The sequence below is a fragment of the Felis catus genome, chromosome A2 (assembly GCF_018350175.1).
Source record: "Felis catus isolate Fca126 chromosome A2, F.catus_Fca126_mat1.0, whole genome shotgun sequence".
Lineage (NCBI taxonomy): Eukaryota > Metazoa > Chordata > Mammalia > Carnivora > Felidae > Felis > Felis catus.
This window is the reverse complement of record NC_058369.1, coordinates 43,282,236-43,306,739: the sequence shown is the minus strand read 5'-3', so window position 1 is coordinate 43,306,739 and position 24,504 is coordinate 43,282,236. Positions and strand designations below refer to the sequence as shown.

General features: G+C 35.3%; 1 protein-coding gene across 1 annotated transcript in view; it reads right to left on the bottom strand.

The window, feature by feature from the left end:
• CNTN6 (contactin 6) overlaps positions 1-24,504 on the bottom strand; it is a 284,142-nt gene that overhangs the window by 152,299 nt on the left and 107,339 nt on the right. The window contains 2 exon segments of the mRNA XM_023249978.2: positions 10,657-10,832; positions 17,849-17,975. Coding sequence (XP_023105746.1) covers positions 10,657-10,832; positions 17,849-17,975 — 303 coding nt within the window.

The following is a 24,504-nucleotide window of genomic DNA, read 5'->3' as shown; positions in this document are numbered from 1 at the left end:
GACCTAAATGTGAGATAGAAAATCATCAAAATCCTAGAAGAGAACAAGAGAGCAACCTCTTTGACCTGAGCTGGAGCAGCTTCTTACTAGAGAGATCTCCTGAGGCAAAGGAAACAAAAGAAAAATGAACTACTGGGACTTCATCAAGATAAAAATCTTCTGCACAGCAAAGAAAACAATCAAAACTAAAGGCAATCTTTGGAATAGGAAATGATACTTGCAAATAACACATCCGATAAAGGGTTAGTATCCAAAATCTATAAAGAATTTATCAGGGCACCTGTTGGGGGGGGGGCTCAGTTGGTTGAGTGTCTGACTCTTGATTTAGGCTCAGGTCACGATTCCAAGGTGGTAGGACAGAGCCTTACGTCAGGCTCTGCGTTGAGCATGGTGCCTGTGTAAGATTCTGTCTGTTACTCCTCTGCCCCTCTCTCTAGACTTCTCTCTCTCTCTCGCTCTCATTCTAAATAAATAAATAAATAAATAAATAAATAAATAAATAAAAGTAACTTATCAAACTCAAAACCCAAAAACCAAATAATCCAGTTAAGAAATGGGCAGAAGATATGAACAGACATTTTTCCAAAGAAGACATACCAATGGCTAACGCACATGAAAAGATGCTCAACATCACCCATCATCAGGGAAATACAAAGCAAAACCACAATGAGATACCACCTCACACCTGTCAGAATGGCTAAAATTAACAAAGGAAACAACAGATGTTGGTGAGGATGCAGAGAAAGGCAAAACCTTTTACACTGTTGCTGGGAATGCAAACTGGTGCAGCCAGTCTTGAAAACAGTATGGAGGTTCCTCAACAAGTTAAAAATAGAACTACCCTATGACCCAGCAATTGCACTACTAGGTATTTACCCAAATGAAACAAAAATACTAATTTGAAGGGGCATATACATACCGATGTTTATAACAGCATTGTCTGCAATAGCCAAATTATGGGAAGAGCCCAAATGCCCATTGAATGATGAACTGATAAAGAAGATATGGTATATAATATCACTCAGCCATCAAAAAGAATGGAAACTTACCATTTGCAAAGACATGAATGGAGCTAGTGTATTATATTAAGCGAACTAAGTCAGAGAAACACAAAGACCATATGATTTCACTCATATATGGAATTTAAGGAACAAAATTGAGGTGCCTGGGTGGCTTAGTCGGTTAAGAGTCGACCCTTGATTTTTGCTCAGGTCATGATCTCATGGTTCATGGGTTCAAGGCCCACATCCGGCTCTGTCCTTACAGTGCAGAGCCTAATTGGAATTCTCTGTCTCCCTCTCACCCTGACCCTTCCCCACTCTCTCTCAAAAATAAATAAACATTAAAAAAAAAGGAACAAAAGAGATGAACATGGGGAAGGGGGAGAAAAGAAAGGGAGGCAAACCATAAGAGACTCTTATTCAATATAGAGAACAAACTGAGGGTTGCTGGAGGAGAGGTGGGCAATAGATGGGCTAAATGGGTGATGGGCATTAAGGAAGGCACTTGTCAGGAGCACTGGGTGTTATATGTAAGCAAGAAATCACTAAATTCTACTCCTGAAACCAACATTACACTACATGTTAACTAACTGGAATTTAAACAAAACTTAAAATAGTAACAATGAAAAAAGACTGGCAATGGTTAGTGTTGTCAAGGAACCATTGTTGGTAAGAGGCCTAATTAATAAAATCACTATGGACAACAGTTGGTATTATCTTTTACAGTTGTACATATGCATACCCAAATGCCCTGTAATTCTACTCTATTTATTTACAACAGTGAAATGTACTCACAAATGTACCAAAAGATAGATATACATATATATATATACATACATATATATGTATATTATATGTATATACGTATACATATATGTATGTATATGTGTATATATATATATGAATATTCATAAATAATTATTCACCTTTGCCTCTTGAAAAAACCCCAGAGTTCCCTTAACAGCAGATGTCATTCATAAACTGTAGTATATTTATACCGTAAAATATTATATAGCAATGGAAACGAATGAACAGTGACTACCTACAGTGTCAATGAATCTCACAAGTATTATTGGCTACAAAGCCAACAATGAATATGTGTTGTGTGGTTTTATACATATGAAATTCAAAAAGGTAATATTTAATTATAAACTGACAAGCAAGGTATTGGAGAGGAAGGAGGAAGTAGCAACTGAAAGAGTATGAAGGGGAGGGCATTCTGGGGTGTTGGTAATATTCTGGATTAATCATGCTTTATTGAGCTGTTTCTGTGTTTTACAGTTTTCTATATGGGTCAAACCTTTTGGAAAATATAGCATATAAATTAATACCTTAAAATATGATAAACATTTCCAGATGTTGGCAGCAAAACCTCTTTACATTTGTATTTACTTTTTAATCTTATTTTGTCTATTTTTAAGTTTATTTCTTTTGAGAGAGAGAGTAGGGGAGAAGCAGAGAGAAAGGGAAAGAATCCCAAGCAAGCTTCATGCTTCAGCTTGGACCCTAATGCAGGGCTTAATCTCATAAATCTCAAGATCATGGCCTGAGCCAAAATCAAGAGTTTAAGGCTCAAGTGAGCCCCACAGGCCCCCTGTATTTCTAAATACTTGATTCTAATTTGCTATTTGGTAACATTGGGCATATGTTAACAATAAATCTCAGATAATATTTCCTCTGATTCTTTAACACAAAAATTTTGCTAAAATTTCCAATCAGTTGTTTTATAAATCTCAGAAGCAAAATCTCAATGATGCATGCTCATAACTTCCTCAAAACCATTTGTCAAACAGCAAGGGAATAAAAAATAATCATTTTACCTTTTGGTTTCTCTCTTAGTTTTATAAATCAGAAACTCTCAGTTTTGATAGGATGAATAACTTAATTTTTAACATTTCCTCTCCCGCCCCAACTCAGTCTGTTCAGCTTAAATGTGCAATTTTATTTAAATGGACCAAAAAGACTAGGTCCCACTGAATATAAGTAGAGGTGGGAGGTGAGAGGAGGCCTGAATTTTGAGAGTATCATTTCTGATAAGGTACATAAATAGACGTCCAGCAGTGATAGTGAAGGAAAAAATGAGGCTAAAACATTGGATAACCTGCTTCCCTGTTGATTTTAAAAATAAATATAATAGTGACTTGCTGTAATTCAACCATGAGACTGTTCCAATTCCCCTTAAGACATGCATTGCCTTTAAAAGCAAAGACAAAGCTTACCCCTTAATATTATCAGTTGGTGGTTACTAGCATATTAAGACAAATTTAGAATATTAATTTCATTGAAACACTGTTTAGTGCTATTTCCCAGATGATAATGAAAACCCAGTAGTGAAGTATCAACTTTCTTTCAAGAAATTACAGAAAAATATGGATGTCCCCATTTTGTTTAGCTAATTCTTTTCCAATGTACCAAAAAAAGGTTAAAAGCCAACTAGTATTTTCATTTGTAATTAGATATGCATTACCCACTTAACACATACTTCACAATTATCAGAGACTTTAAATGTTCCAAATGTATTTCTAAGTGTTATTTAGATTATTTTCCCTGGGTCTTAATTTATTTTTAAGATATAAATGTACTTTATCACCATATTATCAGGATCATGTATAACTGTTTTTGCATTTCTTATATATGAAAAAAAATCTGAAGTCATTCTAAACTGATAAAAGACCTCTATATTATGGCTTTTACCTGAATACTTTTCCTGTTGTGCTGTGACTATGGTTTTTATTCATTTGAATTCTGTTTTACTTTCTCCATCTATAAATAAACATATTTAAAAACTATTTTGAGATGGAGACATGAGAAATTCTGGTCTGCGGTTGGTTGGGTGATCTTGGGCAAGTAACAGAGTTCCCCACCTTGAATTTTTCCAACTATAAAATACGGTTTAGAATAGCTTACTGGTATAGACTAAAGATGAATGGCATTGCAGATATAAAATTCTTTGCATTCTTCAGGAAAACAATGATGATGAGTATAAATGCCTATGTTTGTAGCTCTTTAAAATGAATTATTATTGCATTTTAACCTGGAACCCTCTAAGATAATTCCTGTGATACAGAGCAAGAATTCTTTCACCCCATGTTATAAGAGTGAAAACTGGGTTTGGAGCACCCCTAAATATGTGTACTATAGTTTTAATAATATCAGTAATATCATTAATGTATCAGACTAATATTTATATAAGGAAAGTACGGGGGCACCCTGGTGGTTCAGCTGGTTAAGTGTCAGACTTCAGCTCAGGTCACGATCTCACGTTCTGTGAGTTCGAGCCCCGCGTCGGGCTCTGTGCTGACAGCTCAGAGCCTGAAGACTGCTTCAGATTCTGTGTCTCCCCCTCTCTCTGCCCCTCCCCTGCTCATGCTCTCTCCCTGTCTCAAAAATAAATAAAAACATGGGGCGCCTGGGTGGCGCAGTCGGTTAAGCGTCCGACTTCAGCCAGGTCACGATCTCGCGGTCCGGGAGTTCGAGCCCCGCGTCAGTCTCTGGGCTGATGGCTCAGAGCCTGGAGCCTGTTTCCCATTCTGTGTCTCCCTCTCTCTCTGCCCCTCCCCCGTTCATGCTCTGTCTCTCTCTGTCCCAAAAATAAATAAACGTTGAAAATAAATAAATAAATAAATAAATAAATAAATAAATAAATAAATAAATAAAAACATTAAAAAAATTAAGAAAAAAAGAATGTGGCATTTTCAAACTATGATTTGTAAACAACTTCAAAATCCTTAACTACATTCAAAATATTTCCATTATTCTGAGGATAAATACTGATGTCCCAGCCTTGGTCTATTATATTATAGTTGCATAGCCAGGTCTCTGCCGAGCAGTCCATTAACACCTCACAGTCACCCTTACCCTCTGCTCAACATGTAATCAGTATTGTCCTGATATCAATTCTGTATGAAATGCATACTATTAACACCCCATTTTATGCATGAATGAACACTTGTGCACAACGTCACAGTGAGTGGAGAATATACTCCAAACACAGTCATTTTGCCTCTGGTGCCTCTGCCTAAAAGCATCACACCATGATGGGTTTTTGTGTGCTTCTTTGGCATTTCATAGTATCACTCAATCATTCCACTTTTTACAGACTGGGTTTGGATATAAAGGGATTCCAAAATTTGGAAGTACCTGCCTTCAAATTATTTTGCAGACTCTTCCTAGAAAACTAGTCATTTCATGAACTTGGCCTTTCATGCCTGGTCTTTTGTCAATCTCCTCAGATTTTCTCTGGTATTTGAGCTTGTTCACATATCTGCTTTTCTTCTTGTTATCCTTTCCTTTTTTTCTTTTTTTAAGTTTATTTATTTATTTTGAGAGAGAGAGAGAGAGAGAGAGAGAGAGCAAGAGAGGAACAGAGAGGGGGACAGAGGATCAGAAGTGGGCTCTATGCTGACAGCAGAGCAGGGCTCAAACTCAAAAGCCGTGAGGTCATGACCTGAGATGAAGTCAGGCGCTTAATTGCCTGAGCCACCCAGGTGCCCCTGCTCTCCTTTGGATCTGAATGTTCTTTCACTCACCTGTGTTTGGAAAACAAACTAGTATTTCAAGGCTTAATTCAAGCCCCCATTCCCTTCGGAATACTTCTATTGCCCTCTCTCCAATCCAGGCAAACCTGATGATTCCACACTCTGGGCTCCATTGTAGGTTAGGTCTACTTCTCTCACTTCACCTGATACTTTTTTTAAGGAGGTGCCATAGGTGGTAGGAATGTGGATTCTACATTCTGATTGCATGGATTTAAACACGGACTCTGCCACTTATTGGTTGTGTGATATAGGGTGGGTTAGTTAATCCTTCTATGCCTCAATCTGCTCATCTGAAAATTACCTCATAGGGTTATTGTCAGGTTCACTGGAATCAATTTACTTAAAGAGTTTAAAATAATGCCTGCTGTCTAATATGTACTATATAGATGTTAGCAATTTCTTTCTTTCCTGTTTTTTTTAAGGTTTCACCTGTCTGCTCTGTGAAGACAGGGAGTAGCTATTTCTTATCTATCATTTAATCTTTCAGCCCAAGCACAGAGCTAGATTCATATAAATAAGGTGTTTTCTGGGTGGTTGGCTTGAATAAATCAATGGTCAGTTAGGAGATTCTAGTCCAGCTACTTTTTCCTCTGCAATAATGGGACAATCTTATTTGAAAGGGTATCTGTGATTAAATATTAAACAATGCATAACCAAAAAGTCCTATTCATGAGTAACTCTTATCCCAAATGTTTATCTATTCATTGGTAGAGTTGCATTATTACAAGAATCTCAAAAAAAAAAAAAAAATATATATATATATATATATATATATATATATATATATATATAGCTCAATGAAATCACAGGTTTCTTTTAAAACACCTATCTTTTTTTCTCAAGGTTGACATTTTAAAGAGCAATGACAGATGCAATGTTCTCTCACACAAGTACAGAGTAATTCATTAACATACATATGAAAGGAAGAAGTCTACATTCAACCTTTACCACCAAAGTCCTTGAGAAATAAAAGAAATTCAAAGCAGCTACAAGTGTAGCTTGTAAAAAGTCAAACTGGTTTTATCATTCAAGAACACCAGGTTGGTAGCAGGAGCTTTTGGTAAATAGACACCTGCAGAATTTGCTTTAGGGTTGAGGTTGGGGGGAAAAAGGAAGAGCTTAAAATAAAAAATCTATCTGAGAATTTGGAATGACAGAATCTTATGTGGAAGAAGTGAAGGGGTCTGTTTTTGTAATCAAGTAATTCAAAACATACCTTTAATAAGTCTTGTCTTGGTCACAGAGCTGGTTAAGGACAGATTTGATTTGATTTGGAAAGACATTTCATGATAGATAGCTTTGTATACATGGACCACATTTCAGCATGGTTTCATGGTGGGATGAATCAGGATGAGGCAAAATGTTATGGGCTGAGTCTAAAATAAACTCTGAGGGTGTTTTTGAATTGCTGAACATCCAGATAAAAGTTACAAACAAAAGCCATCAATTATCTAGAGGTATGTACCTACAGAGTCTTTCCCAGGGACAGGTTAGGTTCTGAAAGGCTGTTCATAGTTCATTTGTTCTGAAGGTCAAAGTGACACTATACAATTGACTGCCAACCTGTAGGGAGCAGAGTTATTGATACAATTTTGTTTTGATGTGTATCTTTGTTCTTACTATAGAAATTCACATGAGTAGGGCTTCTGGACCTAACTTTTCTATCAATAAGTAGATCAAATACCTTATATTAAATGTCTTATATTAAATGTCTTACTTTGGGTTCCTTAGAAGCAGAGCCTAGGCAGACATTCAAGTCTGTATGATTTAAGTGAGAGAACACTCCCAGGATAAAGGGAGGGAGGGAAGCAGGAAAGCTCCGGGGAAGGAGCTAAACAAGATGGGGTTCTCAGCTGTTGTCCAGCTTTAGCCTGATCCCCTGGGGAGTCTGGGGCATAAGTGGTAAAAGAGGTGCAGCCGTGGTCGCTAAAAGCTGGAGATGGGCACACTGTCCATTTACAGGGATCTGGACAGGGTATCAACAGCATCTATCACCAGGATTACTGTGAAGTTTACTATCTTGAAGATACGGCTTAATATTTTCACAAGTACTATGCCAAGAGCAAATTAAATTTAAAAAGCACACATATTTTGTGTGGGCAGTGTTGGGGAAGGACTGACTACTATAAGATGAGAGGCATGAGTTTTAGAGTCTCTACTTTTATACTCAAGTTTCACCTGGTTCTCTAACAATGTACCTTTAAAAAAGCACCAATCTCTGTGAGGCTCAGGCTCTTAATCTGTGAAATAGGAACAACAATAGCATCTATCTCCTATGGTGGTTGCTGGGCTCAAGAAAGGTAACATATATATGTCAAAGCACCTAAAAGTCTTAAAAACAAGAGATGAAGAAACTCGTCTGGAGAAAGTGTAAAATGTAAATTAGAAGACCTTTCTATGAGTAACTGTAGCAGTTTGAAATATGTAAATGTTTGACCAAATTGAGGGAGGCAGTAAAAAATAACAAGAAGAATTAGAGCTTTCATTTCACAAATGCCTTTAAAGGATGGGGACTTTGCAATTATCTCCAGTAATCCAGGTCATTGTTCTATGGATAATGCTATAATTCCATTGAATAAATTTCTTAACAGAGGCTTACTATTGTTTAGAGGTGGCCTGATTTTACCAGTAGACATTTGACAATGATAGAATTTGAACTCAGATCTGTCTGTATCGAAAATCTTACCATTCCACTACCATTGTTATCCTACATACCAAAAGCCTTTTCTATCAACATGGGCACTGTTGGGAATTTATGAAGGTGGTGGTGAGGAATTCAAATTTAATCGAAGACACAGGTTTTGTACTTTAGGAACTTTCCATCAGGCTGGAGACTAGCATTTAGACTACTTTCTCTGTACAAAGAACCAAAACAGATACTTAATAAAGAAACCTTACTCTTTTCTTTTCTTTTAAGAATTATGATGAAGGGAAAAAAAATCCAACTCTATTCCACTGAATTCTGATGATACTATTTAAAAAAAACATAACATAAAATTTACCATTTTAACCATTTTAAATTGCCAAATTTAGTGGAATTGAATAAATTCAGATTGTGTAATCATTACTACCATTCACCTCCAGAACTTTATCATTATCCCAAACTGGAACTCTGTATTAATTAAAGTTAACTCCCAAATCTTCCTTCCACCCAGTCCCTGGGAGTCACCACTCTGCCCTCTGTCTCTATGAATTTTCCCTTCTAGTTACCTCAGATATATTAAATCATACAATACCTGTCCTGTTGTGTCTGGCTTACTTCACTTAGCAGGATTTTTTCAAGGCTACACATGTTGTATCAGAATTTTATTCAATTTTTAAAGTAGGATAATATTCTATTCTACACGTACACACACACACACACACACACACACTACATTCAGGTTATTTCCACCTTTTAGCTACTCAGAATAATGCTGCTATAAGCATGGGTATATAAATATCTGTTCAAGTACTGCCTGCTTTTAAGTCTCTGAGGTAAATACATAGAAATGGAATTTCTGTGTCATGTGGTAATTCCATTAATTTTCTTCATGAACTGCTAGACTGTCTTTCAGTGACTCTACCAGTTTACATTCCTATTACCAATGCACAAGTGTTCCAATTCTTCCACATCCTTGCAAACATTTGTTATTTTCTGTTTGTGTGTGTGTGTTTTACTAATAGCCATCCTAATGGGTATGAAGCAGTATCTTACTATAGTTCTGATTTACATTTTCATAATGGTTAGTGATGTTGAGCGTGTTTTCATAGGAAAACTTATTCTTGATTAGATATGTCCCTTCTATCATTTTCTCTCTTGTTTTTTTTTTCAAAATAGCCACAAGCCTTTGTTCATATTCCACCTATCTCCATAAACTTTTGCATTATCTATTTATGCATATATAACACTTTCAAATACATTTAGCAATGCATGTGTGTATATACATGAGTGTCTGTGTATATATGACCACATGCATATATGTATGTGTATATATATACCTATATAATGCTTATATCTATCTATGTCTATATTTATATCTGTATCTATATCATCTGTATCTATGACTAAATACACACACACACACACACACACACACACACACACACACACACATTCAGAAATAAGACTACCCCAAAATGGCCAACCTAAAAGGAAATGGGTATGAAGCAAGGGATCTTTGGAACACAAGACTTGCAATGGCAGATAGACTCAATTCTTAATTCATGTATCTGTTGATGACTACATTGGTTCTGCAAGGTAGGCTTTGAACATATATTTTATTAGTAAAATTTCAAAACAATTACTCTTTCAAAGTAACAGAATATACCTTTCCATGAGCACCCAAGAGACTAATTGCTAACTCTTTGGCCCCCTGATATATCCTGTGAGGCAGGCGTGGGTAGAAGTGGGGTGGGGGAGGAGGTGTAAAGAGAAAAATTCAAGGCTTCTATTTCATCCATATCAACAAATATAATTAGTTTCAATCAAGGCTATCCCTGGATCCAATATGAAACATTTCAGTCCCCGGAAACCCTATGTATAAAGGATATAAGAAGCCATATGTCTATTGTTCATCTGCTAATGTCCTCAAATGTCACCAAGGTAATTACTTGGATGACATTTATGTGATGCAGCTGGACATTGTTACAGTTAATATAAAGTCTGCCTTTGGCAACCACTTTATTTCCACCTACATCTAACTGTGGGTGTATGATCACATTTCCTGGGAGAATATCCACCTCCCCCAAAAGACATCTAGACATCTCTGTCCTCAGCTTTTTCTTCCTGTGCTCTGCACACTAATATATAATGAAAAAGAAGAAGGGAAAAAAAGAAAGAAAGAAAAACAGTAATGTGTCATATATATTTTTCTTAAAATTTATATCTGAAACTTTTAGAGATATTTCTCAACATAATTTATCAAATATAATAACAGTTATTTTCTTCCTTTTTTTGAAGAAGATTTTGACTATCCCTAGGAGTATGGATTCATTAAATGCACGCTGTCAAAACTTTTTGCCTCCATAAATAATCACCCTCAAAGAACAGATGATTGGCAAAGCTAATATTTTAATATGAACAAAAATATTGTATTAAACAAACACAGGGATTAAATTTCCCCCCACAAACTCACATGCAAACTGGAGCTTCGCCTTCCGACTCAGTATTGTCCCCAGAGTGTTGGTGGCCAGGCACTGGTACATGCCAATATCTTGATCTGTGCGGGGACTACTGATTGCCAAATTGCCTTCATCCAACCTGTAGTGATAACTCATGGTAAAATCAATATCTGTGCCATTTTGCTTCCACCTTCAAGGGAAAAAAAATCAAATTATGTTAGAATATACAGAGTTGACCATTCCTTGTATTAAACAACAGGCAGCTGTACTACTGAGACCATGTATGTACGGATGTATATATTTACGTATTTATTTATTTGCTAGTACCATTTAAATCAGCAACAACAAACATGGTTACATGTGAAGACAATCCTTCAGTTTCACCAAAGATGACTGTATTTAGGAACTCAGTGATATCAACAACTAGGTTATTTGAAAGATCTTCCACTCTTGATGAATCACAAACATTCACCCAGATGTGTACAAGAAGGCAACATAACTCTTGAAATGAGAAATAAAACTGAGACATTCAGTCAATAATACTGGCCATTCTATTCCTTTAGTGACTTTTCAAATAACATATACTATACCTGAACACCCACAACCGATACTGCAAAATTGGACGTTGAAAATGATTTAGAGATAGAAATCCGAGAAGCGTATATTACAAACGGCATAAAGAAAGCCAGTAAAGATTTTACAATGCCAATTTGAGGCTGATAATAAAACAATAATAACCCACCTACTTTGGAACATGATTGTCTCTGTGAGTCTCTTACTTGGAAAATTAACCACGCAGAATATATTTCAACAGTACTTACAAATGCCAAACTAAAATTATTCTTTAATAAAACAAATGCAGTTTGAGAGATTTTATTTTAGGCAGAAAATAGTCTCTTGACTTATCTATTAGTCAACTATAGGTACATGAATTAAGTAGCAGAAGGGCCTTACAGTTATATTTATTTTCAAAGAATGATAAGATGTTTTAGAAATTCCACTCGGTCATTTTAAGATGAATGAATACCCAGTAATTATCTTTAATCAAACCCAGTTCCCCCATGTTTAACCCCCTTTCTTCAAAATATCCAAACATTTTGAAGTATAAGTGTTGCATATTTAGTTAGATATATTCCTAGCTGTGTGTAGTCATAGAAACCATTTAGGAAGAAAGACACTTAAAAATATTGAATTAAGACAATCAGTCTTTTAGAAAAACAAATGAATGGCTTTTTCTAATGGAACATAGCCAATGTCCAAACCATGTACTTTCAGGATTTATGCCAGCTTTGCTGTTATTTTCCCCTTCATGCTAAGATCGTATTAAAAATATTTTGAAGAGGGTGGATAACTGTAAGAAAGAAATTACATTTTATAATGTTATTCTAAGTGTCATTGACTTTTTTAGGAGCATCTTGAAATATCCAAGGTAGAGACTATGGTAAATGTCTACTGTAGTATGAAAGAAATACAGACATAGGTAATCCTCTACCCTATTCAAACAGGTAAGTGATTGATCAAATATAAAATCAATCAGAGGTTTTTGATAAACTCTGCCGCTTTAAAATCATTTAGCCAATTCTTGTGTACCTCAAGTTCTTTTTAACAAAAAGAAGTTGAAAGAAAACAGCCAAAAACAGTACACTTTTGTCAAATCTTTTTTCTAGAGAAATTTGTACAGTTTTTTGTTCTCAATATTAAAAATCAAATATAGAAACATTTTCTGTCTTTAGGCCTTTCTCAAGATTCCAATATTCTCCTTACCAGCTTTATAATACTGTCTTTCACAATTTGCTTACAGGGCATGATCTTTGGACCTCTATGTTCCCTTTCATTTTCAAAGCAAAGGATATACCACACTTAGTTTGCCAGCTCTCTTTAATTTTGGAATCAATTGCTGAAATAACTGCTGTCATCATTACATGCTCCTAATTAAGCTCAGTAATTGTTTTTCAACACAAATTCAAAGTTGTTGGCTTAGCTGCAGCAAATGAATTTTTCACAGTATCCCCATAATCATTCTAATCACTGTGGTACAATGATTATTAAACTGTGCATATAGATCAGGGGTTCAACTCTTGGTGTGGGCTTTGTCCTAATTAATATGTTTAAATCAATGGAGAAATAGTATTAATGATTTCCAGTGATTGTCATAAACACATTACTGATAGGATTGCAGACCCAGGAGAATTTTCCTATAATGCAAAGTAGGAAATTTGCTTTAAATGACTATTTTAAGCATCTGCATTAATATCATATTAATTCCAGGAAACATAATGAATTTGAACTAAAATCTTGACCTTTTTCTGGGGAACATCCTTTAATATTAAGTAATTAAGCCCTGTATCAAGAATATAATGGCTGGGGGGGTATGTTTATTGTCCTTAGATAATATACGTATGTGTGTATGTGTTTCAGAACTGGACCTTGCTACATTGTTTGTTAAAGTGCTTATTTCCGAGCCCATCCCTAAATTTCTGAAGGAGAACTCCAAAATCTAAAATTGTAACAGTCTCTCTGGGTGATTGTAATGTGTACTAAATTTGATTCCATTGACCTTGGCCTATACCAACAGTCCTAGGCCTAGCTCTGACATTCCCTTCCTGTGTATCCCTGGATGAGTCATCTAATTTTTCCAGAAGTCATATCCATTAATCATAAAATCTGCACAATTATATATATCCTGCTTTATCCCATGGGATAAAGAAGGCATCTTATTAAGAAGATGACGTGAGAAAATGAAAAGAATAGAAGGCAGAAGGACAACGTCTATGATTTTTATTCAAAGACACCTTGTGCCTGGGTGGCTCAGCTGGTTAAGCGTCTGACTTTGCTCAGGTCATGATCTCACTGTTCCTGCGTTGAAGCCCCACAGTGGGCTCTGTGTTGACAGCTCAGAACCTGGAGCCTGCTTCAGATTCTTTGTGTCCCTCTCTCTGCTCCTCCCCCACTCACACTCTGTCTCTGTTTCTTTCTCAAAAATAAATAAACATTAAAAAATTAAAAAAAAAAAGACACCTAGACCTCAGACTTAAGACCTCATGACTAGAGCAGAGTAGACTAAGTTAAAAAAATCTCCTCTGGTGATCTGGTCAAGAGGAGATCTGCCAGAAATCCTCTATGACATTTGCAGATGTACTTCTGATATAGTTTATTCTGTGTACAAATCATTTACATAGGTGTTGCTTCACTTTCCCAAATAAAATATATATTCTGAGCTAGAAGTAAACTCATGGCTATCCGATTATCTAAGACTTTTATTTAGAAGAAATACTACCCAAGTACCAACTTTATGTAATCCATTTTCCTTCCCTTTGCAAAGCTTCCTGGCTAGACTTTAATTCTCATGTGTTACTTGGCCCTTAAAAAAATTTAGAGTGATCCTTTCCATGGGAAAGTTTTGTTCAAACTTACCTAAATTTCTATATCTTCATGCTTGCACTGAAACCTTGTTTGTGAAGGTGTTTACTGCAGTGGAAGTGACTAGAAGACAAGTTGCTTTTAAAATGTTTCCAAAGTTATGCTTTATATGTAACTTATTTTCTGCTATGAGATTTTTTTCCCTAAAAGAAAATTACTAAAAGAAGTTACTAAAATCAACCACACCCTCACTTTATGGATAAGGAGGAAGTTAATGCCAGGAGAGAGAAATGATTATTCCAAGGTCACACAATGAATATCAGAACTGTGACTAGAAATGATCATTCCTTGCTTTAATCAATAGCTCTTTCCTGTGGCTTCACGGTATATCCAAATAATGTCAAATAATGTTAGAATCTGTATCATAAAGGTTTTCCTTCTATTATACACACACACATACACACACACACACACACACACACACACACACACATACAATCTAAGGTTATGAGTGAGTCTTTTTAATAAAATTTAAGTTAGAAAGGGTCATATTAAAACTAAAACTTTACATTTTGTTGCTAATGTGCATTATCTGAAATATCTCTGCCCTTTGCTTTATTATCATGGAAATTGAGTCTGAGTCTGCCATTTTCACATTAAAAATAAGTTCTTTTTTCACTCTCTTTCCAAAGCCTCTTGTCTATGAGTATTTTATGCTATGATATTACAGATGAGCTAAACCATGTTAAGGGGATTTGAAATAATAAGCTAAATTACCTGTCTTTAGCCTACTAATTCACACATATCTTAGAAACAGAAGCCTTTAGCAACAGTGAAATTTGTAGTCTCTTCATTCAGAGTATTTCTTCATAGGTAAAAACTAATGAGTAAATTGTCATGAGAACCACTATCTTATATCCTTCTGCCTGTAATAAGCCAGTAGATATTTTTAATTAAGTGCAGAACTGATTGATAATTGTGGAAACAAATCTTTTCCTTTCCTTGCTTTTTCTGTTGTTTTTCTGTTTCTTTATTTCTTTTTTTTTCTTTTCTTTTCTTTTTCTTTCTTTCTTTCTTTCTTTCTTTCTTTCTTTCTTTCTTTCTTTCTTTCTTTCTTTCTTTCCTTCTTTCTTTCTTTCTTTCTCTTTCTGTGCTTTTTGCTACCTGTTTTTCTATTCTTTCCTTACCTGTCTCCTTCCATCTTTCCTTTCTTTTTCTTTTCTCATTTTTCCTTCCCTTTCTTTTCTTTCTCTTTTCTTTCCTTTTTCCCCTCAATTCTAACCACGACATGGAACTGCACGCCACCATTCTCAAGAAAAATTCTCCAAACTTTCACTATATGCAGACGACATGATACTCTAAATAAAAACCTGAAAGTCTCTACCAAAAAAATTCTAAAACTAATACATGAATTCAGCAAAGTCGCAGGATATAAAATTAATGTACAGAAATCTGTTGTATTTCTATACACCAACAATGAAGCAGTAGAAAAAGAAATAAAACAATCAATCCCATTTACAAGTGCATCAAAAACTATATGATACTTAAGAATAAACCTAACCAAACAGGTAAAAAATCTACACTCTGAAACCTATAGAAAACTCATGAAAGAAACTGAAGAGGACACAATGGAATGGAAAAACATTCCACGCTCATGGATTGGAAGAATAAATATTGTTAAAATGTCTACACTACGCAAAGCACATTTAATGCAATCCCTATCAAAATACCACCAGCATTTTTCACAGAGCTAGAACAAATAATTCTCAATTTGTATGGAATCACAAAAAGACCCCAAACAGCCAGAGGAATCTTGAAAAAAAAGCAAAGCTGGAGGCATCACAATTCTAGACTTCAAGCTATCTTACAAAGCTATAGTCATCAAGACAGTGTGGTACTGGCACAAAAATAGACACATAGATCAATAGAACACAATAGAAAACCCAGAAATGCACCTACAATTATATGGTCAACTAATATTTGACAAAGCAGGAAATAATATCCAATGGAAAAAAGATAATCTTTTCAACAAATGGTACTGGGGAAACAGGATAGATAGCAACATGTAGAAGAATGAAATTGGACCACTTTTTTACACTATACATAAAAATACACACAAAATGGATGAAAGACCTAAATGTGAGATAAGAAACTATCAAAATCCTAGAGGTGAACATAGGCAGCAACCTTTTTGACCTAGGATGGAGCAACTTCTTAGTAGACAGGTCACCGGAAGCAAGGAAACTAAAGCAAAAATGAACTTCTGGGACTTCATCAAGATAAAAAGCTTCTGCACAGTGAAGGAAATAATCAACAAAACTAAAAGGCAGTCTATGAAATGGGAGAAGATATTTGCAAATGGCATATCTGATAATAATAACTTTAGTATCCAAAATCTAGAAAGAACTTACCAAACGCAACACCCAAAAAACAAATAAGCTAGTTAAGAAATGGGGAGAAGACATGAACCGACATTTTTCCAAGGAAGACATACAGATAGGTAACAGGCACATGAAAAACTGCTCAAATCACTCATAAGAAGAGAAATACAAATCAAAACTATGATGACATACCACCTCACTGTCAGAATGCCTAAAATTAACAACACAGGAAACAAGAGATGTTGGCAAGAATGCATAGAAAAGGGAACCCTCTTGCACTGTTGATGGGAATGCAAACTAGTGCAGCCACTCTAGAAAACAGTATGGAGCTACCTCAAAAAGTTAAAAATAGAGGGTGACTGGGTGGCTCAGTTGGTTAAGGGTCTGACACTTGATTTTGGCTCAGGTCATGGTCTCAAGGTTCCTGAGTTCAAGCCCCACATGGAGCTCTGCACTTACAGCATGAGATTTGCTTGGGATCCTCTCTCCCTCTTTCCCTACCTCTCCCCCTCACACACACACACACACACATACACACACACACACACACTCTCTCTCTCTCTCTTCTAAATAAATAAATAAATAAATAGTTAAAAACATAACTACTACCCTATGACCCAGCAAGTGCATTAATAGGTATTTACCTAAAGGATACAAAAATACTGATTTGAAGGAGTACATGCACCCCACTGTTTATAGTAGCATTATCAAAAATAACCCAACTATGGAAAGAGCCCAAATGTCCATCAAAAAGAATGAACTCTTGCCTTTTGCAACAACATTTATGAAGCTAGAATGTGTTATGCTAATAAGCAAAATAAATTAGAGACAGACAGATACCACGATTTCACTCACACATGGAATTTAAGAAATAAAATAGATGTACATATGGGAGGGAGAAAAAAAAGAGAGAGGGAAACAAAGCATAAGAGACTCAAAGAGCACAAACTGAGGACTGATGGATAGAGGTGCATGGGAGAAGGGTTAGATGGGTGATGGGTATTTAGGAGGACATTTGTTATAATGAGCACTGAGTGTTATATGTAAGGAATGAATCACTGAATTGTACTCACACTAGTATTGCACTGTATGTTAACTAAATGGAATTTAAATAAAAATTTGAAAAGGAAAAAAAATCACTCTTCTAAGTCATCCTAATGAATAAGACAGAGATCTAACAATGGTTCCTGGGTTGGGAGTAGGGTAGTGGAAAGTGTCAACACTTGAGGATACTGAAAATATATAGTATTTTTTTTTCATTTGAGCGGTGGGTATCCAGCTCTTTACCTTTGTAAAAATTCACTGAGCTCATCCTTCAAATTAGGTAATTCTAAACACTTTATTGTGTGCATGTTTTACATCAAAGACAAAAATAAATAAATAAATAAATAAATAAATAAATAAATAAATAAACAAACAAACAAACAAACAAACAAACAGTGTGATGTCAGAAGTATGACTTTACCTATAACTGGGTGAAGGGTAACCAGTGGCAGCACAATTCAGGATGATTTCAGATTTTGATAAATCCAAAGGAAAAATAATGTCTTGTGGCTCCTGGGTAAAAACAGGACGGCTCAAAAGACCAGTACCTGAAAAAAGAGAAGAGTAACACCATATGAAAACATTTGATCCTGCTTTGAATGCAACTGTGTATTAGATATGAAGTCAAAACACTTTTAACTTTTATTTTGAAACTATCTCAAAAACATAGAAAATCTTGCAAGAATAATACAAAGAAATATTTTTTCTGAAGCCCTCTGGATCATTTCACAAACCAATGCCCCAACACCCCTAAAAACTTTTATATTTCCTAAAAAGGACATTCTTTTACATAACTACAATAAAGCCATCAAAATTAAAAAAATGAACATTGACTGAGTACTAGTGTCTAATCCTCAGGCCCCACTTTAACATTTTCCTAGTAAAATCTTTCACAGCAAAAGTACCCAGTCGAGAGTTACAGATTTTATTTAATCGTTGTATATTTTCAGTCTCCTTCAGTGTGGAACTGTTCCCTACTCTTTCCTTGATTTTTCTGACTTTGACATTGCTAAAGATTACAAGGCTGTGATCTGGTCAAGTTTCACTCAGTTTAGGCTTGTCTGAGCAGTCAGCTACCAAGAACAGGGTAGGGGTCCTGGTAGGAGCTGTATGTTGAAGGTGCAGGTAATAAAAAGGGTCTATAAAGACTTTTAAAAACAATAACAGAACCAGTGAAAATTGGCTTTTATTTTTAAAAATGATCACCTTAAGAAGTCTCCTCCCCACCAGCCAGAATACACTGATTACACTGTCTTACTCTGTCCCTCTGTTCCTCTCCCCAGCTGGGTGCACCTTAATGTCTGCTGTCTCACTATGATTCAGGGATACCATGTGCTTTATATTACACCCTCTCAGGTGGTACAGGACTTCAATTTGCCCCAATACTGCTGAAGTTAACTTTGGTCACTGATTGTGAGGTATTGTCTATCAGACTTTTCCATTTTAAAATTATTTTTTTCCTCCTTATACTTAGTAAGTACTTTGTGTTTAGAGATTTTGAAACAATTCAAATATACTGTTCTTCAATGAACACTTAAGTGTTTTATTAATACATTTCTATCAAAATGGTCTGATAAGAGTGGATAAATGATTTCTTATTTTATTAAACAAGTAATAATCTATTAATATTATTTTGATGACCAAATTGTCAATGATTTGGCCAACAAGAGCCCATTTAATGTAGTTTATCTTTTTGACATGTGCCTATCATTCTTTGAATACTTCCTTACTTTATTGTACAACAAAATGTCCCAGAATTATCTTGTGTTTTTTCTACTGTAGCCATGGAAGTAGTCATCTACTCTCCTAAGCAAATCTGGATCCTTTTATTAGAGAATGGTATTTAGAAACCATGATCTGGATGCTAAGTGTATGCAATGTTACTGAGGTGTTCTTGCTCCCAGGCCTTCTCACTCAGTGTGTGTGTATGTGTATATATAGAAATATTTATGCATTTGTTCAATTCCCCTATATATAACTAATCTCCAGGGAATGCCACTGTAGATTTTATAAAGGTCCTTTTCATCCTGCACAGGTTCTGACATGTGCTCCCAAGTTACTCCCACACCTGCCCTGAAACCACTTATTAAGCTTTCCCCTCTCTTCTCACCTCACTCAGGTTCTGACCTTGTGCAGTGCCTCTATCCTGTGTGTATTCTTTTTCACTCCACTTGATCTCTGACCCAACATCCAGAGTCATATTCCACTCTCTGTGGCAATGGAACCCTTCTGAGCCTTCTTAGACTCTGATATCCTGGGCCAGGCTACACCACCATAGGCATCCTTATCACCTTTCTTGGGCTCTGCCACTTTGCCTCTGAGCCACCCCTGTGATACCCTCTGCCTTACATGGATAGCTTTTTCATCCCTCTCAGTCTCTACCACCTCATGCTGGGCTGCTGTAACTCTCATCATCCACATTCATGTGGATGCCTACTTTACTTAGCTCCCTTCATGACATTTGGACTGAACTGTTAAGAAAGAAAGGGAAAGGAAAGAGGAGGACGAAGAGTTCAGTTCTCACATTTAAGGTGAAATGATGTTTTGCTGTTAGATTTTAAGTTGAAATAAACAACACAAAGTATAAATCTCATCATACCAAGACTTAATGTTAGGACACCCAGTCCAGACTCTAATTGTTGTACGTGAGAGACATGTAAGAGCATGGTGATCTCCTCTACCTACCATAGTTCTACAGCATCTCAAAGTTGGTAGATGTTTTGTAGACCACTCAGGCCAGACTTTGTGGTATAGAAATGCAATGGTACCTCCGAATCAAACGGACCTCAGTGGACTTGAACAATTCTCAGTATCTTCATTGGTAAAAAAGACATATGTATCTTAAATGATTGTTCTCAGATTTAATCATACACTGCTTATGAAGTATGGCATATTGTTCCCAGAACAAGTAAATGTATAGTCACCATATCATGACGATCACCATCACCATTGTCATTGTCACCATTATTACAGACAAGGAAATTGAAACCCAGGAAATTGAATCGTCTTTTTTGAGATTCACTACTTGCTGTAAGAGAAAGCAACAAATCAAACTCTGGTTTCCTGATTCCCTGTTCACTGTTTTCACTATCCACTCAGATCTACTTCCTTCTCATTAGTCTTCCAAAATATTTGTAATTTATACTTATATTACAATTATATATTTATAATTTCAGTACATTTCATTAATAACCTAAAAGTGGAGACAGGTTTTAATTCTAGCCTAGTCAGTTACTACATAATGGTGGACAAGTTACTTAACTCTCAACTGTAAAATAGCAACACTTAGTCTTATGTGTTTGTGTTGTGAAGCCTAGTTGAAAAAGAGTGAACTGAAAACATAATACAGACTCTTTTTACCCCAACACCTAATGAAATGGGCAAGAAATTATAAATGCTAACAAACAAGTAAACAACAGAACTGGACAATGTCTGAACAAGAAAAGGGACAAATGCCATTGACTTTAAACTAATCAAAACAAACGAAATAAACAACAAAAATAACTGAGCCGTAAGAAGAGTTCAGGCCAGGCTCAGGAAATAAGTTTTTGACTCCTTAATCTTATCCCTATCTCCACTGGTGAAATGAACAAAATGCTGAGAACTCTCATAACAACCTCTAGTTCTGGAGTTAAGTACATTTGTATATGCATCATGTTTTTTAATCTTATTCCTTTTCTAGCTGAAGAGGAGTAAACAGAGCTTATGGAGAGTAAAGCAGGAAAGTGTGAATAGTAAAGATGACTGTATTTTACAGACAAAGAGTTTCATGCCTATATGCTCACTTGGTAAAACTCTAGAGTCCAACTAATAAACAATACATCTGTCCAGCGAAGTATACCTATAGTCCTCCACCAATAATATTACCAAACACCACTAAGAAAATACCTTAAAATAGAGAAAAGTAGCCAAGTATTCTGATGAAGGCTGAACTTCCCTCAATCTCATCATTCCCTCAAGTTACAAAATGAGGATGCTCATGACACATTCAGCCTCCTAACTGGAGCTAAGAAGGAGAAACAAACAAACAAAAGAGTCCCTGATTTGATGAGATAAAAGTTAAGAAATATCCCTCTCTATAAAAGAGTACATGAATTGTTTATACACATTTCCTCAAGTATGAGCAAATGAACGGGAATGGAAGAGGAACTATGCAAATATATTTCAAAAATGAAAGTGGAAAACATAGCATGCCGAAGATAGACAAAATACCAATCAAGAAGAAAATGTAACTCAAGGAACTCCAGGAAATTTCTCAAAATCATTTCATGCTGTAGAGTAAGAACATGAATTCAGACAAAGCTAACATAACTGGATGGCAATGAAAAAACAAACAAATAATAGAATCAGATAAATCAGGAGGTTGCAAACTTAAGGATACAAATTGTAAACCAAACAACATCGCTAAAGATCTGATAAATCAATTAGAATAAGTAAGTAATCAGATACCTGCTGAAGTCAAATTACTGACATTAAGGGAAAGTTTGAGGTAACTGTAATTAATGACGTTGAAAAAGCACAGATAAAAAGCAATTGAAAAACAGGTAATGAACAAGAAAGATAAAGATGAACCAACATAAAATCTTCGCCATTGAGACAGAGAATAAAACAAATATATCAGCAGCAGATATCATAAAGAAAATTTCCTGTGAATTCAAAGAATATACCATGTTCTAGGGACATCTGAAAGAAAGCACTCAATACCAAGGCATGTGTGATCTTAAGTGATTAAGTGATCTTCAAAGTTAAAGAAAGACTTAAAAAGACTAGGCTGAAACCAAATATCATCTAAAAGGTGGAAGAATATATTAAATTAATCTCAGATTTTAAAATGGTAGCCTTCTACACCAGAAGACAGTGGAAAAGAAAGCCTGTAACATTCTGAATAAAAGTGTGACAAGTCTATTATCACCTACTAACATATCTTCCAAGTTTAATGGCATTCAACATTCTTTAACATAAAAAAGAAACCTTCAGAGAATATAACATAAATGACTATTCTTAAAGAAATGACTTAGCAATGAAATTCAGCCAATTAAAAATGAACCAATATATAGCTTTAAAGAATGAAGGAGCTATAGGATGAACACTGAATATATTTAAATATAAAACTAATACTTACACCCCATGTTATTTTTAGTTATAGGACAGAATATGAAAGTTGTAAACTTGGATAATATAAAAATAACAATATAAATAGAAGAATGAAGGGTCATAAGGGAACATAGTTACAAATGTTTAAGTGCTAATATTTTCTTTTATGGCAAAAAGTCAACTGATAAAAATACATATATATTAAATATAAATTACAATTTTTAAAAGCATAAGTACTCTAACTTCTTGGTATTATTTAGTGCATCTTTTACACTTAGAGGACTCTTTTAGGAAAACAAATACAAACATAAATATCTTTGTTGACTCAAATCATTTATTACAAGTTCACAATTCTCCTCATTTTACTTGGCTTCAGTTTGACTTTTGTTAAACTAAAATACAGTTAAGTCTTCATGTTAAAAGTAGTATCTATTATAAAATCCCATTTTTATAAAAGCATTTTTCTATGCATTTATCTACCTTCATATTAGTCTATATCTCTATATTTATATGCATAGAAAGATGGCTACAATCTTACCAAATTTTAATAATTTTTATTTTGGGGAGAGTTTTACTTGGGATAAAGTTTTTTTTTATATTTGCATAATTTTTCATAGTTTGAATGTTTAAAATGAACATATACTATACTAAAGAAAATACAGGTGACTCTTGAATATGGGCTTGAATTACACAGTCTACTTATATGCAGATTATTTATAGTACAGTATTGTAAATGTATTTTCTGTTCCTTAAGGTTTTGTTAATAACATTTTATTTTCACCAGCTTACTTTATTGAAGGAATATAGTATATAACACATATAACATACAAAATATGTATTAATCAACTATTTAGGTTATTGGTAAGTCTTTCAGTCAACAGTGAGGTATTGGTAGTTAAGTTTGCAGGGAGTCAAAAGTTATATACATGAATTTTCAAGTGCATAAGGGGTCAGCACTCCTAACCCCTATGTTGTTTAAAGGCCAACTGTGATGGAATTTTTTTAATGTTTTATTTACTTATTTTGAGACAAAGAGTGTAAGTGAGTGGGGAAGGGGCAGAGAGAGAGGGAAAGAGAGAGTCTCAAACAGGCTCTGCACTGTCAGCACAGAGTCTGATGTGGGGCTCTAACTCACCAAACCTGAGATCGTGACCTGAGCCAAAATCAAGAGTCGGATGCTTAACTAACTGAGCCAACCAGGTGCCATGGGATTTTCCTTTTAAATGAAGTAAAAAGACTGAAAACAAGTAAGTTGAAGTGGTAATTAATTTTTGACAGTAGAATATGAATGGCTTTTCTGTTCCTTTTGTAGAAATTACCAACCACCCTCCTGCCCCACAAGAAAGAAAGCTGGTTGAAATAATGCACATTGGCCATCTAGCATTGCACCATGCACAAGAGAGGCACACACAAAATATTAATTAATTTATCTTCCTTTACCTTCACTTAGAGAAAAGTGCTGTTCAAATTCCATACAATCCAAATTTGGGGTATAACTTCACTTAATAATACCTTGTATTTGGGAGATGATTTGTGGTTTTCAAAGGACCTTTACATACACCAATTATTAAATCCTGGGGCATCTGGGTGGTTCAGTCAGTTGAGTGCCCAACTCTTGATTTGGTTCAGGTCACCATCTCACAGTTCGTGGGATGGGGCTCTGAGTTGCACTCCACATTGACAGAATGGAGCCTGCTTGGGATTCTCTGTCCCTTTCTCTCTGCCCATCCCTGCTGGTGTTCTCTCTCTCTCTCTCTCTCTCTCTCTCTCTCTCTCTCTCTCAAAATAAATAAATAAATAAGCTTTAAAACACAAAACAAAATAAATCTTAATCTACCATTTGGTAGATTAAGAATTTATAACTAATAGAACAAGGCATTTTCTATCAAACTGGTTTATTTTGAAGCCACAAAAGCTTGGTTGTAGTGAACTTGGTTGAGTTCATACCAGTGAAAAGTCTAGCTTGTCAACTAACTGGACTCT